The sequence below is a fragment of the Trachemys scripta genome, chromosome 4, assembly GCF_013100865.1.
Source record: "Trachemys scripta elegans isolate TJP31775 chromosome 4, CAS_Tse_1.0, whole genome shotgun sequence".
NCBI classification, from domain to species: domain Eukaryota; kingdom Metazoa; phylum Chordata; order Testudines; family Emydidae; genus Trachemys; species Trachemys scripta.
The window spans coordinates 66,253,880-66,266,907 of NC_048301.1; the positions used below are offsets into that span (position 1 = coordinate 66,253,880).

The following is a 13,028-nucleotide window of genomic DNA, read 5'->3' on the forward strand; positions in this document are numbered from 1 at the left end:
CCCTTTAAACTACAGGCTGAAAAAGATGTTAAACGGGGTTCAGTAGAGGTGCCTAATGTTTAACACAGAATTTGTGAACGGTTCACCTCGAAAGAGAACAATGAAGGATGGTTAAAAGATTGTAAAAGCAAATTATTTTTTCACCCCCCTCCCCTAACACACACCGGGTTACTAATTAATGGCATAATGAACCATCTAGGCAGGCAGGTGCAGTACTTTGACTCCCAAGCCATCAGCACTGGGGTTATTGTCACCCCCAAGAGACCTTCTCGTCTATTGAGTGTTTCCCATGTGGCGGAGGAAAGCATTCAGCTGTTGCCTGTGGAGGGCCGGGGAATGCTGGGCTTTGCTGATGTAACAGGCTCCCTGCACTTTTCATTCAGATCTGGTTGGCTGCAAGCTGGCAGAGAGCCTGAGCGACGCCTCCAACTCCGATGAGGTCATCCCAGCTCCCCTTTTTGGGTACTACAGGCAAGATCTGCGCTGCCTCAGCATTAAGGTCAGCTCGCGGCTCCCCCGGAAAAACGGATGCCTCTAGGAAGCCCCCTGCCGCCCATCCCCCCAGCCCAGACCCCGCGATTCCCTTAAAGCGAAAGGAAGAGCAGGAGGGGATTGACCGCAATGGATGTTCCCGTTTGCTCGGATTTGAACGCTGTTTGCGAGTCGGTTGCAAGAAATTGCGGAGCTGCCAGTGCCTGGCGCCTGCCTAACTAGGCAACTCCCGAGCTCGCCGCTGTCAGCAGCGACACTGCTCGCTCAGCCCGCTCCCCAATTCGGATCCCCCCATCCGCGGGCGGGGATGCAGCGGCCCCGCAGAGAGCGGCGCGGGCTCCATCGGCTCCCAGTGCCCGGAGACTGGCTGCTGCGGGACAAGCGGATCCCGAAGTAGGGTTCGCAGCTCACCGGGACGGGAAGAGCAAAGGTTTCCCGCGCTGGGCGCGCTCCAGCCCGCCCTTCAGCTCTCGGGCAGCTCCCTGCACGCCGGGCCGGGGACAAACTCCTACGGATGCGATGGCCGAGTAACTCCGGGGCTCGCTGAGAGCCCAGTGGCTGGTCTGGCCTGCGGCGCGTCCCTCTCCCCACCCGGCAGCCAGGCCGGAGTCCCGCCGCAGCTCCCTGTTGCGACTTCCGATGCCCTTTCGGCTCCGCAGGGTTCCCCGCCCGCGGCCCGAGAAGAGACCCGGAGAGAAACTTCAGCACCCGGACAGCTCCCACCGAGACGCGGGGACAGCAGCACCGCCCCGCGGGTGTGTCAAGCCAAGCCCGGCCCCGGTGGGAGCGGTGACCCCGGGAGGATGAGGGCAGCGATCTGGACCTGATTCTACCCGCGCCAGCACAGCGATGGGGAGCTGACCTTCCTCCGCCGGCTGTGCTGCTACCTATTCGGCTGCTCCATTTGAATGCCTACTTTGCCTGGGAGTCTTCCCCTCTTTCACTAATTCAACCCCCCCCCCCCTTGCATATTTTCTGGAGACGGGGGGCTGATATCTTTGCAAAGAGCCTGCTCTGGCTGTCCTTTGGTTTGGCAGTTACAAGGCTGGAGGGTGCCTGGGTAGTGTATTGTACCAATGCAGCAACCCCGATGAGCAGCAGCGTTAGAAAGAAACCCAGGATTGACTCTGCTGGTGGGGGGTGAAAAAACACCCCCACAACTTTGGCACCCGGAAAAGCGTGTGTCCCCCTACCCCACCCCAGCCAAGCTTCTTTCTTCGGCGACCATAGAAAGACATTTCCCATCCTATGTAGCTGAGGGTAAAAGCGTACCCTGGGGGCTGCGCCACATCTGGCAGGGATTTGGGGGTTTAAATCCAGTGTCCGCCGCAATCAACAATGGCAAATGAACCGGTGATTCTGAATGTTTATGATATGGTGAGTATGAAACAATATGATGGGGGTGGGGGAATGACAGCGTGCGATTGGTCGCAGAAAGACCAAGATGAGGAACCTAGCATCTAGCCCCGGAGAGGCTGAATTTTCCAAGCTTTTCTTGTCCTGGCTGACGGGGGTGGTGCTGGCTCTGGCTTTTTTTGTAGCACATCACAGCGGATTAAAGGTAAAACTGTGCTGGATTTTCTGTAGATTGGTGAAATTGACTTTTCACTTTACGAAGCCGCAGCTAGAGAGAGAGAGGGAGGCGCGATCGCCTCCTATTCCTAGAGCTAGATGCCCTTGACTTTCAAGGCTATCAAGCATCAGGCTGGAGAGAGAGCCCTGGGGGGAGGAAAAACAGTTTCCAAAATATTCTTTTAGTGTTGTTAAAACTAACAACCCAAATCCGAATCTCGCATGTTTGGAACAGTTGAACAGAGCCTGTCATTAGGAAAAGGCTTGAAGAAATGACCTGGGTAATTTTTTTTAAGGCGAATAGTAATTGCTTGAGTGATAAGCAATTTTAACTGATAAAGCTTCGGCATGGGAAGTGAAGTATTCTGCACTCCATGATCATGCCTGAGAATGTTCTCTTAAAGTTGACAGCATATTTAACAGCTCTCCTTTCCATCCCTTTGGGGGGGGGGGGGGGGAGGAAGGAGAACTTATTTGTGTTAAAATCAATAAACAAAGCAGAAATCTCAAATAAACTCATGGTACAACTCAAAACCATAAGAGGGCTTTGAACAAACCATTTTATTTATGGTTCCCACATACACTCATGAGAGTTGTACCCAGCTCCCTCTTAAATTATTGGCATTGAGTAGCATTCAGAGTGGGGACATTTTGATGGGGAAGCATTTCACCCGATTTGTCCTTTATAAGCCAAGAATATGAAATTACATCAGTCCCACAATTTTTAATTAACTTTTCTGTGGAATATATCACTTTATTAGGCCCAACATCTGACTTGATCATAACTATCCAATCCCACACTTTAAGAATTTATGGCATGACACTTCATTTTAACTCCATACAGTGGTAATTAACACTAACTTTTAACAGAGTCCATGGAACATATAACACTCATATGCCAAATGAATTATGATGAGGAGGTTCATAATGAATGCCAAAAATAGTAATAATGGGACACTTTAAATGAAGTGTTGGCATTTACAGCAAAGATTAAGTGATTCTCTGTCAGCTGGGAAGCCTTAAAGTACTCCTGGTGGGGGAGAAAAGTACTATTTAAACTGTAACATCTAGATCTAAGGACACAGAGGAATCCAGCTAGACTAACTTGGCATATACAATACTGAGCCTCACCTGAAGGGCTCTCTCTGTTTTATGAACCACGCTGACATACTTTCATTTCTTTTGGAATGCACTCTGCTGTAGACAGTCCATGTTTAATTGGTTGGCATCCCCAAACAGTGCCTTATTTGTGAGACTCTAGTAGGAATCATTCTATCTAATGCCTTGGAAAGGTGAAGTGTCAGAGGATGGTTCATTCCAGAAAGATTCAGACCAACACCACCTCCATTTGGTTCCTTCATTTTTTTAGTAAGTGAATTCCCTGAGAAGGGTGTCAGCTTGACAGTCCTGCAGGGTGAATTCTGCTGATTCTCCTTCTCAATGTTACAGCATGGACAGCAGTGTAAGCTTTCCTTTGGTGCCCCCTTCTCAGTATGCCTCAAACCTGAGCTGAAAGGATTGCCTCCAAAGGTGGGGGGAACCCAGTCTCCATGGCCCATTCAGTCCTTGACTGTTGTTCTGTGATTGTCACCAAAGATGATGCCTATTAAGGGCTTTTTTTCCCTCTGCCAGTTTTGTGTTGTGATGTGTATGCCTGTCCACAGGGAACTGTGCTGAGGCCACAAATTTAATTCAGACTAAACAAATTTTTGATCTCCACCAAACTGTGAAAGTCTCCATACCTCATTATTAATCCCCTGGGTTACCCCTAACTTAATGACTGTATATAGAAAGCATTCTGGTTTCATATTCCAACTGCTTGCCTTATTACTGAGTCGCATACAACTCAGTTTCTATATAATAACTGCTGGGGCTACATTCTTTTGACTGGTGCTATGATTTTAATGCCATACAGCATGGGATATAGCCATGCAGTTCATTACATTGTGGTGGGGAGTTATGGGGCAGCAGGGAAACAATTGCACACATAAATAACTGTTTTTAAAGTGGCATTAATAAAAGGGGGGGAAAGGCAGCTGGGGATAACAATTAACTAGAATTTAAAGCTCTGCTTTCTTGACAAAGAACATGACCCCAGCATGGCATCAGGGAGCACTTTAGCTACAGGAAAGCTTAGCTTTGGGGCAAAAGTTCAATTAAGAACCCTCTGCGCAGATATGAAATATCCTCTTTGTGTAGTCTTGAGTATCGAACGATTTTTTCCCAGCACAAAATAATTGAGCAAAAATTGTTCAGAGTTTCCAAGTACTCAACTTACTATCAATAAAAGCAATTCTACCCACCTACAATATAGATGGGGATTGAATTATATATTGTTTCTGCCTAAAGAGCACAAAAGAATAGGAGGATGGAGAATTGACCTATTGAGACAGAAAACTTTAAAAATAGAATAGGTGGGCTGTTAACCTACTGATTTCAAAACATGAATCTAAAGTGATTGCATGGCTCAGCAACCGGTCATGGGGTTCAGAATCTTTTAACTGCTACATGCCCAGTTTGAATCTGTTTGAGAGTGTAGTCGATGGATACATGAAATGAGTTGTGCAAGTTCTGAAGGGGATGGCTGCTGCCTAGATAGTACTGCTCCTTTAAAAGGGTAAATCAGGGCACCTTTCAGATTAAGATGGGGAGAAAAAAATTAAGCTATTTAGTGCAGCCCAAACATTAGTGAGATTGTAAGATAACTTGCTTCAACCAGTCCATCTCTGGGTCTATTGAATGTCTCGGAATTTCCTTTAAGTATTTGTGGCTTATTTTGAGATGATCAGCTAAATCAACATAACTAATTTTTAATAACGATCAAGATACTAAATCAAAGGTGTAAGATTGCAAATATTTGAAAGTATTTTTAACTCTGACAGGCTAACTACATTGACATGCCAAAACACTTCTCTAAAGAATAGTCAGTTTTGCCCAGATTAAGGTCATCAGACAATCTCATAATGTTTTCAGTCAGTTACATGGCACATGTCTGCTGTTAAATTAACAGCTGTCCATGTATATCATTGCTCTCTTGCTTTATCTTTAAAATTGTCATGATTCTCCACTGCCTTGCACCTTGTGTCTAGCAGAAAAATGCTACCAATCTGGCCTGATGGCATTTGGTACCCACTGTGCCCTGGTGCCAATGATTACACCAGGTGCAGTGCGATGGCTAATCAGGCCTGGTGGCTGCAGTAAATGTAGAGCTGTAATGCTTGATCTCTGTATTTCCTGAAAGCATAGGCTTGAGTTTCCTCTCAGTTACACTAGTGTCATTCCACTGATTTCACTGGATTTACTCCTGATTCTCATGGGAATAAATGAGAACCCAGTGTGTTCTAGGCAAACTTGATCTTACATTTTCCCCATGATCACAACCTTCAAAATGATAGCCAGAATGTAATTATTTCACTTTGGGGAGCCATTGTATTTTCCAGGTATCCTTTAATCAATTGTAATCCAAGTGGCTGATAGTCAATAATTGACAACAAGGGGCTGACACTGAAAATCTATGCATATGTCTCTCATTTGCTTAGCTGATTATAGAATGACAGTGTCTATTATCTAGGTTCTTATATAGCACCCATCACTCTCTTTGAGTGGCTCATGAAATCGCAAAGCGAACACACACATTTTTTCTCTCCACTGCAGTCAACCAGGCCTAGGTTTGTTTGTGTGTGTGTATATGTGTATATATATATATTTGTGGTATTATTGTGGGAAGCCAACGCTGAAGAAAGGATTGCATATTGCTCTGAAGGTGCTGAGGTTTGTGGTCATCCTCATCTTTTCCAGGAGTCAGTTCCAGAGGCACAGGTCGGTTGCCAAGAAAGCTCAGTCTTCTGTAGATATGAATCTCACTCTCATGTTCCATTGTTCCCATGAAACGTAGCTGTTGTGGGAAGTCATGATTGTGCAGGGGGAGGCAGTTTGTCAGGTTAGACTTGAAGATGAGAGCCAAAACTTTGAGTGATGTGGTATTCAAAGGAAAGATAGTTAAGAGATTAATTCTGGGGTGATGTAGTTTCTGTGTTCTGTGTTACTGAGAAAGGAGCTGCTGTTCTATACCAGTTGCCGCTTTTTTAAGGTTGTTGGTTTCATATGTAGGTACAGAAAACTGCAGCAATCAATCCTTGAGGTCACAAATGCATCAACTACTCTGGCTGAATCTGAAGCTGACAGGATGGGGTGCAGTCTCCTGGCCAGCTGCAGGTGGAAAAAGGCATTTTTCACAGCTATGGCTAGTTGTGTCTTCAGAAGCCCTGAAGGGTGCAGGTGGAGACTGAGGGTGTAGACTGTATTAACGATCTGAAGGCAGATGCCTCCAGTGTAGGGTGATATTCTAGAGGTGGTAAGTTCTTTCCACACTATGCTTACCATTTTAGTCTTTCCACCATTCAGTTTCAGCCAGATATTCTTCATGGATTGGCATTGGATAAAATGATGGAATGGAACTAGACATCCCTCTTCTCTGGTATATTTGAGAGAGGAAATCAATCAAGGAAAGTAAAGAGAAAGCAGTTAAACTGAGTCCATTAGTTCAAGTAGAAGGAATCAAAAGCATCCTGGGTATCTCATCTAAACCTCACAATAATAAACCAGTTAGAAGGCTAAAAGAGTAAGTGGCATGGTCTGTGTTAATGAGTCCAACAGCAAAATGTGTCCCTTTGTGCATAATAAATGGATTTTTGTTGTCTTAGCAACTGCCAGAAAATGTGCCAACTATCAATGTAACAATCTGCTTTGTCATCAGGGTGACAAGTTAACTACCTGTCCATGGTATATCCAGTTATGCCCATATCTTCTAGCTGACTGCCATAAGCTTTTACACCAGCTATTTAATTTCTTTCAACCATTCAGCTTGTTTGGACACACACGAGCTAGATCCACAAAGGGATTTAGGCACTTAACTACGACATTATGCCTAAATCCAAAAGTTAGATCCTCAGACCACCCTGCTCCCACCACCTAACCCTGTAGATGCTTAAATTTCTTCCAGTGGGCATGTGCAAAGCCATCTCAGTCCTGATGCCCAGCACCTAATCCCTGGCAGAATACTCAAACTAGGTGTTAGCTCTACCTATATCACCATGACTTGCACTAAACAGTGGTTAGAGCACTCACCCAGGATGTGGGTGAGCCAGGTTCCAATCCTCACTCTGCCTGATGTGGAACAGGGACTTGATCCCAACTCTCTCACACCCTAGGAGAGCACCCTAACCCTGGGCCATAGGTTGTGTAAATCAGCATAGCTCCATAAAGGAGTTACATTAGTTTACCCCAGCTGAAGATCTGATCCCGTATCTCTTTGATGGGAAGAAGAGAACTCAACTCTGAACTTTCGCAAAGTTTGGGGTGTTTGGATTTGGCATGTTAGAGAGGGTAGGGTTCAGGTGGGGATCCGGATCCAGGGGGTTGATTTGGGCCCATGTATAATGTAGAGCTTGTATGAAACATCCACAACCTGAGCATCTGGCCCACAAAGTTCAGCTCCAGATGCAAAATTCAGGCCTGGGGTTATGGTTTGGGTCTCCCTACAATAGTTACTTTCATTTATACCAGCATCTGGGAAGATAGAGATTCTCTGAACATATGAGACAAATCCACGAACGCAGGACAGACTTGCTCATAATCCATTCAGTACTTAGCTTCTGTGCTATTCAGCAACTGGTAGTATTCTGCAAAATGGTCACCTACCCACTAGCAACTGAAATGAAGCCATCAACTCATTGCCCCTGGGCCCCTGAACAATCATCAGGTGTATCTGTTAATATGGCGATGTGTGGTATATCTGAGTATTATCAGATAACTACATTACATCACAAGTGACCTGGGCTGAATTTAAACTGGTGTCCTAGCCTCTGTTAGCTACCCCTCATCCAATTTTCTCTTGTTTGATCAAGGTTGGATTTTTTGACCTTCTTGCACTCATCAAGAACATCAGGATGATGCAATTGTCTGAATCTTGAGAGATGGTTTGGGGGGTGAGGGGGAGAATCAGCCACCAAAATGGATTTATTTGTCTGTCTAGGAAGGGGAAAGAGAGAAGTAAAGTTCCTGTGTTTTTGTATCATTTTATTACTGAGCTAGCCTATATTGCTGGAAAAAACTGATTGACCGTATCCTATGTAAATCACGTGTGTTCATGAGGCTGATAGAACTAGTAGCAGAGTGAAGGCAGACACCCCCTTTTGTGGGTTCACATAGCAAGTCTGTGAATCGATGGCATTCCTTATGCCACAGCAAACTCTATGGCAGTGCACAGCGTGGGCTTTTTTCTAAGAGTGGAAAACTGTTTAACTGATAGCTGGTAATCTAGGGTTCCTGATGGGAAAGCAGTATTTATTTATTTAACATTTTGCGTATTCACCGAGCCAAGCAATAGCATTCTTAGTGGCCAAGTGGAACTCTTGGAGCCCACCGCTGAATTTGGTTCCTTGACAACGTGTGTCGTTGTTTGATCTGCACCACAGCTGCAGCTTGGATTGTCTCGAAGACCCCAACAGTGCTAGTTGGCTGCACAGAGGCCTTGCCCAATTCGCAATGTGGTGGTGATAAGCACCAGTCTTCCTGCCACGGGGACTCCGCTATCACATCCTGGCATGGCAACTTCAACCACAATGGGTGTTGTGATGAAAGATGTGTAGCTGGTGGGTTTAAAAGGTCTGTGAAAAAGGCAGGTTTGGGTCAGCACGTATCTTCTCAAGCAGCTTGCCTGTTGCAATCTCCTTCCTGATGTAAGGGGGAGCAATGTGGCTCAGAACTGGAAGCCCTGAAAGATGAGTCGGTTGGAAAGTTCCTGTGATGATACGCGTTGTTGAATTGAATTACATATCAACAAGTTTTGGTGTGTGCCGACTGACTCCATACTGGCACACAGTACTCTGCTATTGAGTATAAGATGGCAAGGGCTGAGTCCTTAGGGTTGGAGCATTTGCTCCCCATGAAAAACCTGCCAGTTTGCTGAGAAGATTGTGGCGTGTCTTGATCTTTGCTGCTATCTTGCTCAGGTGGCTTTTGTATGTCAGTGTTCAGTTGGGAGTCATGCCTAAGTAAACTGGGTAGGCTTCATGCTTTAGCCTCTGGCCATTCATTATGATGCTTAGTTCTCTCTTAGAATTGGCATGGTGGAGATGGAATGTGCTAGAGACTGTCTTGCTGGTGTTAGGCTGAAGGCGCCATGTCTTGCAGTAGTCAGCCAGCTTTGCAGGGTCGTCACTCAGGGTCTTCTCCAGCCCAGAGGAAGTTGGAGTCTGTAGCCCACAGCAGATGTTGTCTGCATAGGTGAACTTCCATTACTGGGTTGGTGGCAGGTTCACTGACGTATAGATTGAACAAGGGAAAGCAGTACTAGGGAAGGGCAAAGTGCAGTGTTAAAATGTTCTCCTAGAGCCCCATTTCATTCTGGAGAAAAGCAGGCTTAGGGTGCTCAGAATGACAAAAGCATGGCAGCCTGTCTGGTAAGTGGCCCACTGCCCCAGTCCAAAATACAGGGCACTTACCAGATAGCCATGAAAGATCTGTCATTGGGAATAGGCTGGAGCAGATTTGCAAAGTAAAGAAAGTATGCTGTGAACTGTGTGTAACATGGCTTCCTGGCCTTCAACCCCAGATCTGCCACTCTTCTTTCCCTGCAGTCTTATCAACAGCTCTCCTGGGATATAAGATTTGCTTTGTTTCTCTCCTCAACACCTTCTGCAAGCAGTTTTATAAGATATTGGTGTTCTAAGAAAAAAAGCTTTCATTACTAGGATCGCCATAGGATTTTGAGTGTGTGAACAATTGGCCAGAAACTCTTCTTAGAATATAGCATGACCTGCAGCTCAATAGGTCAATAGAGAGAATTTCCCTGGGATTTGTGAGAGAGAAAATAACTCCTAGTTATATACTACCAGACTCAGTTATTTGCCCAAGACCAGAGAGTTTGAACCTGGTCTGTTTTTAGGAACTTCTGGTAGTTCTTGGATTGGGCAAGCACTTAAGACCCTCCATTTTCCTTTCCCTATACATATTTTCCCCCTCCCCCCATTAGCGCATTGAATTTGATGGCTTCTTGAGAGAGATGGAACAGGAAGCCAAGAAGTTCTGTCTTCTGACCCTGACCCTGTGTGACCTTGGGCAGTTCATGCCCTGTGATATATTTCCTACATATTCTAGTGGTATGAGAACAGGCCTGGGAGCTAGGCACTTCTGAGTTCCAGTCCCCCAGCTCTGAGAAACTCTCTGGCCATGGGCAAATAACTTTTCTCTGCCTTTTTACGCCAATGCAAGTGGAATTGTAAAGGCAAAGAGGTACATGGTTTATATCCCAGATAATCCCTCCCCTGCCCCCCCTCCTCCCCACCAGCATGCTTGCTGAGTTTAGTTTTGGTTTTAATGCTCAGTGTTCTTGGCTGTAATGTCATCCACTATGCTGTTCATTTTAATTTTGATGGATATCCGTTAGCCAAGACAGCTGGCAGTTTTCCTTCTGGTAGCCACTTGGGATGCAAAATGGAGCAACTCCAATTTACCCCAGCCAAGAAGCAGGCCTTCTATGTGTATATATACTTGCTCAGTTTAAGATTAATGAGGCCAATGCCAAACCTAAATCATCCTTTCTACTTGGTTGCATAAGTTGCCATATGACTGTTGGATGCTGACGAGCTGCCTTACGGGCGCTTAATCATGTAAAGTTGCAATACAGTGACTAATATGCGCAGTATGTCATCATGGTTGGGAAAACTTAAAAACTGTGGGAGTGTCTTTGTGATTGTGACGTAGTTTGCTGTAATTTATTGTATATGAGTGGGTTTTTTCCTCCTTTACTTCAAGAATTCTCAGTCTTTCTTGAATGAGTGTTATGGCGTGGGTGACACTGCAATGCCATTCAGTGGCCCGTTCATCATTGAAAGAGAGATCATGCTTAGCGACATTGCTTGGCAACAAATCAGCAGCATTGTGTGCTATGGAAATGTCATTTCTGCTGAAAATAATTTGATATTTAAAATCATATGGGGAGGACTCTTTCAAGTATACAGCCCATGTACTGGCTCTCACAAAATTGCACAAGCATGTACCACGTGTAAAAATAGGTTGTGCACAAACAAATTATGTGTGTGCAATTTCTATAGGGCAGATGTAGAGACTTTCTTTTTTTTTTTAAGGGTGTGTGGGTGAAACAAATATTTGATCATCATTTGGGTTGAACTATGCAACTCCCTGCTGGATTAGCAATTTATCCTGAGTAATGCAGCTATTCCAAACTCATACCAATAAAGCTTTCAAACCAAACTACTGTATATTCTCTAAGTGTAAATACTTAGAAACATGTCTGAAATGACTCCCCTAGGAGTGACCAATGAGTTTCTTCATGGACGGGTTCATCTAATAAAGATCCAGCAGAACATACTCATTATGTTGGGGGATACTTTGGTGTGACTTCAGAAGACAGGAGGTTGCTTAATAAATGTGGTGTCTTGTATAAGTTTCACTGTGACTATTTCTCTTCCTCTCTCATCATTGTGTTTCACAGTGTAACATGATTTTATATATACAAACTATATGGTATGTTACACACTGTAGATATATCTTAGCTCCTGTTTATCTTAGTGTAAAGGGGCTGGCCTTATATTCATTATGATATGTAAATTGCCCCATCTGCCAGCTCTCTCAATGCCTGGCCAAAACCAGCACCTGTGTGCAGAGTAAATGGCTAAACTGAACCCCAGGGAGACTTCAGTGGTGGCAGCAGGAAGAGAGAAGACCTTGGATAACCTTGTCTCCTCTAGAGCATTCTCCATTATTGAAAAAAGCAACAGAGGGTCCTGTGGCACCTTTAAGACTAACAGAAGTATTGGAGCATAAGCTTTCGTGGGTGAATGCCCACTTCATCAGACGCAAGTAATGGAAATTTCCAGAGGCAGGTATAAATCAGTATGGAGATAACGAGGTTAGTTCAATCAGGGAGGGTGAGGTGCTCTACTAGCTGTTGAGGTGTGAACACCAAGGGAGGAGAAACTGCTTCTGTAGTTGGCTAGCCATTCACAGTCTTTGTTTAATCCTGATCTGATGGTGTCAAATTTGCAAATGAACTGGAGTTCAGCAGTTTCTCTTTGGAGTCTGGTCCTGAAGTTTTTTTGCTGTAAGATGGCTACCTTCACATCTGCTATTGTTTGGCCAGGGAGGTTGAAGTGTTCTCCTACAGGTTTTTGGATATTGCCATTCCTGATATCTGACTTGTGTCCATTTATCCTCTTGTGTAGTGACTGGCCAGTTTGGCCAATGTACATAGCAGAGGGGCATTGCTGGCATATATAACATTGGTGGACGTGCAGGTGAATGAGCTGGTGATGTTGTAGCTGATCTGGTTAGGTCCTGTGATGGTGTTGCTGGTATAGATATATGGGCAGAGTTGGCATCGAGGTTTGTTGCATGGGTTGGTTCCTGAGTTAGAGTTGTTATGGTGCGGTGCGTGGTTGCTGGTGAGAATATGCTTAAGATTGGCGGGTTGTCTGTGGGCGAGGACTGGCCTGCCTCCCCATTATTGAAGGCATCTACCCTCAAACTCAGTCCACAGGCTTGGAGTCTTTTTGGCCGCCTTAGAGCATCTGAATTCCCAAATGGCCATGTCAGGAAACGGATGCCCACTTCAACTGTGTCTGGCCAGGCAACGGTGCCTCATCTTATGGGCCAGGGCAGACCTACCCACAGTGATCCATGAATATGTGACCCCCCTCCCCGACATGATTACTGCAACTCAGATCTAGGGATGGTGCTGCACACCCTGAAAAAGCTCCCACTTTTGTTGATACAAAACACAGTAGCCCATTTGCTTAGGAACAGGTTACCAGGCACACATCAGCCCAGTGCTCTGCTCTTGATGCTGGTTCCCTATTGAATGGTCTCTGTCCTGATGTTCAAAGGCCTCTGTGGGACTGGCCCTAGCTCCCTGAGGGATCACCAATCTCTTTCCATAATCA

At 45.3% G+C, this 13,028-nt stretch overlaps 1 protein-coding gene across 1 annotated transcript in view; it reads left to right on the forward strand.

The window, feature by feature from the left end:
• Positions 1-428: 428 nt before the first annotated feature.
• LOC117876852 (deubiquitinase DESI2-like) overlaps positions 429-13,028 on the forward strand; it is an 82,134-nt gene continuing 69,534 nt past the window's right edge. The window contains exon 1 of the mRNA XM_034769309.1: positions 429-1,869. Coding sequence (XP_034625200.1) covers positions 1,831-1,869 — 39 coding nt within the window. The 5' untranslated portion in view covers positions 429-1,830. The remainder of the gene's footprint in view (positions 1,870-13,028) is intronic.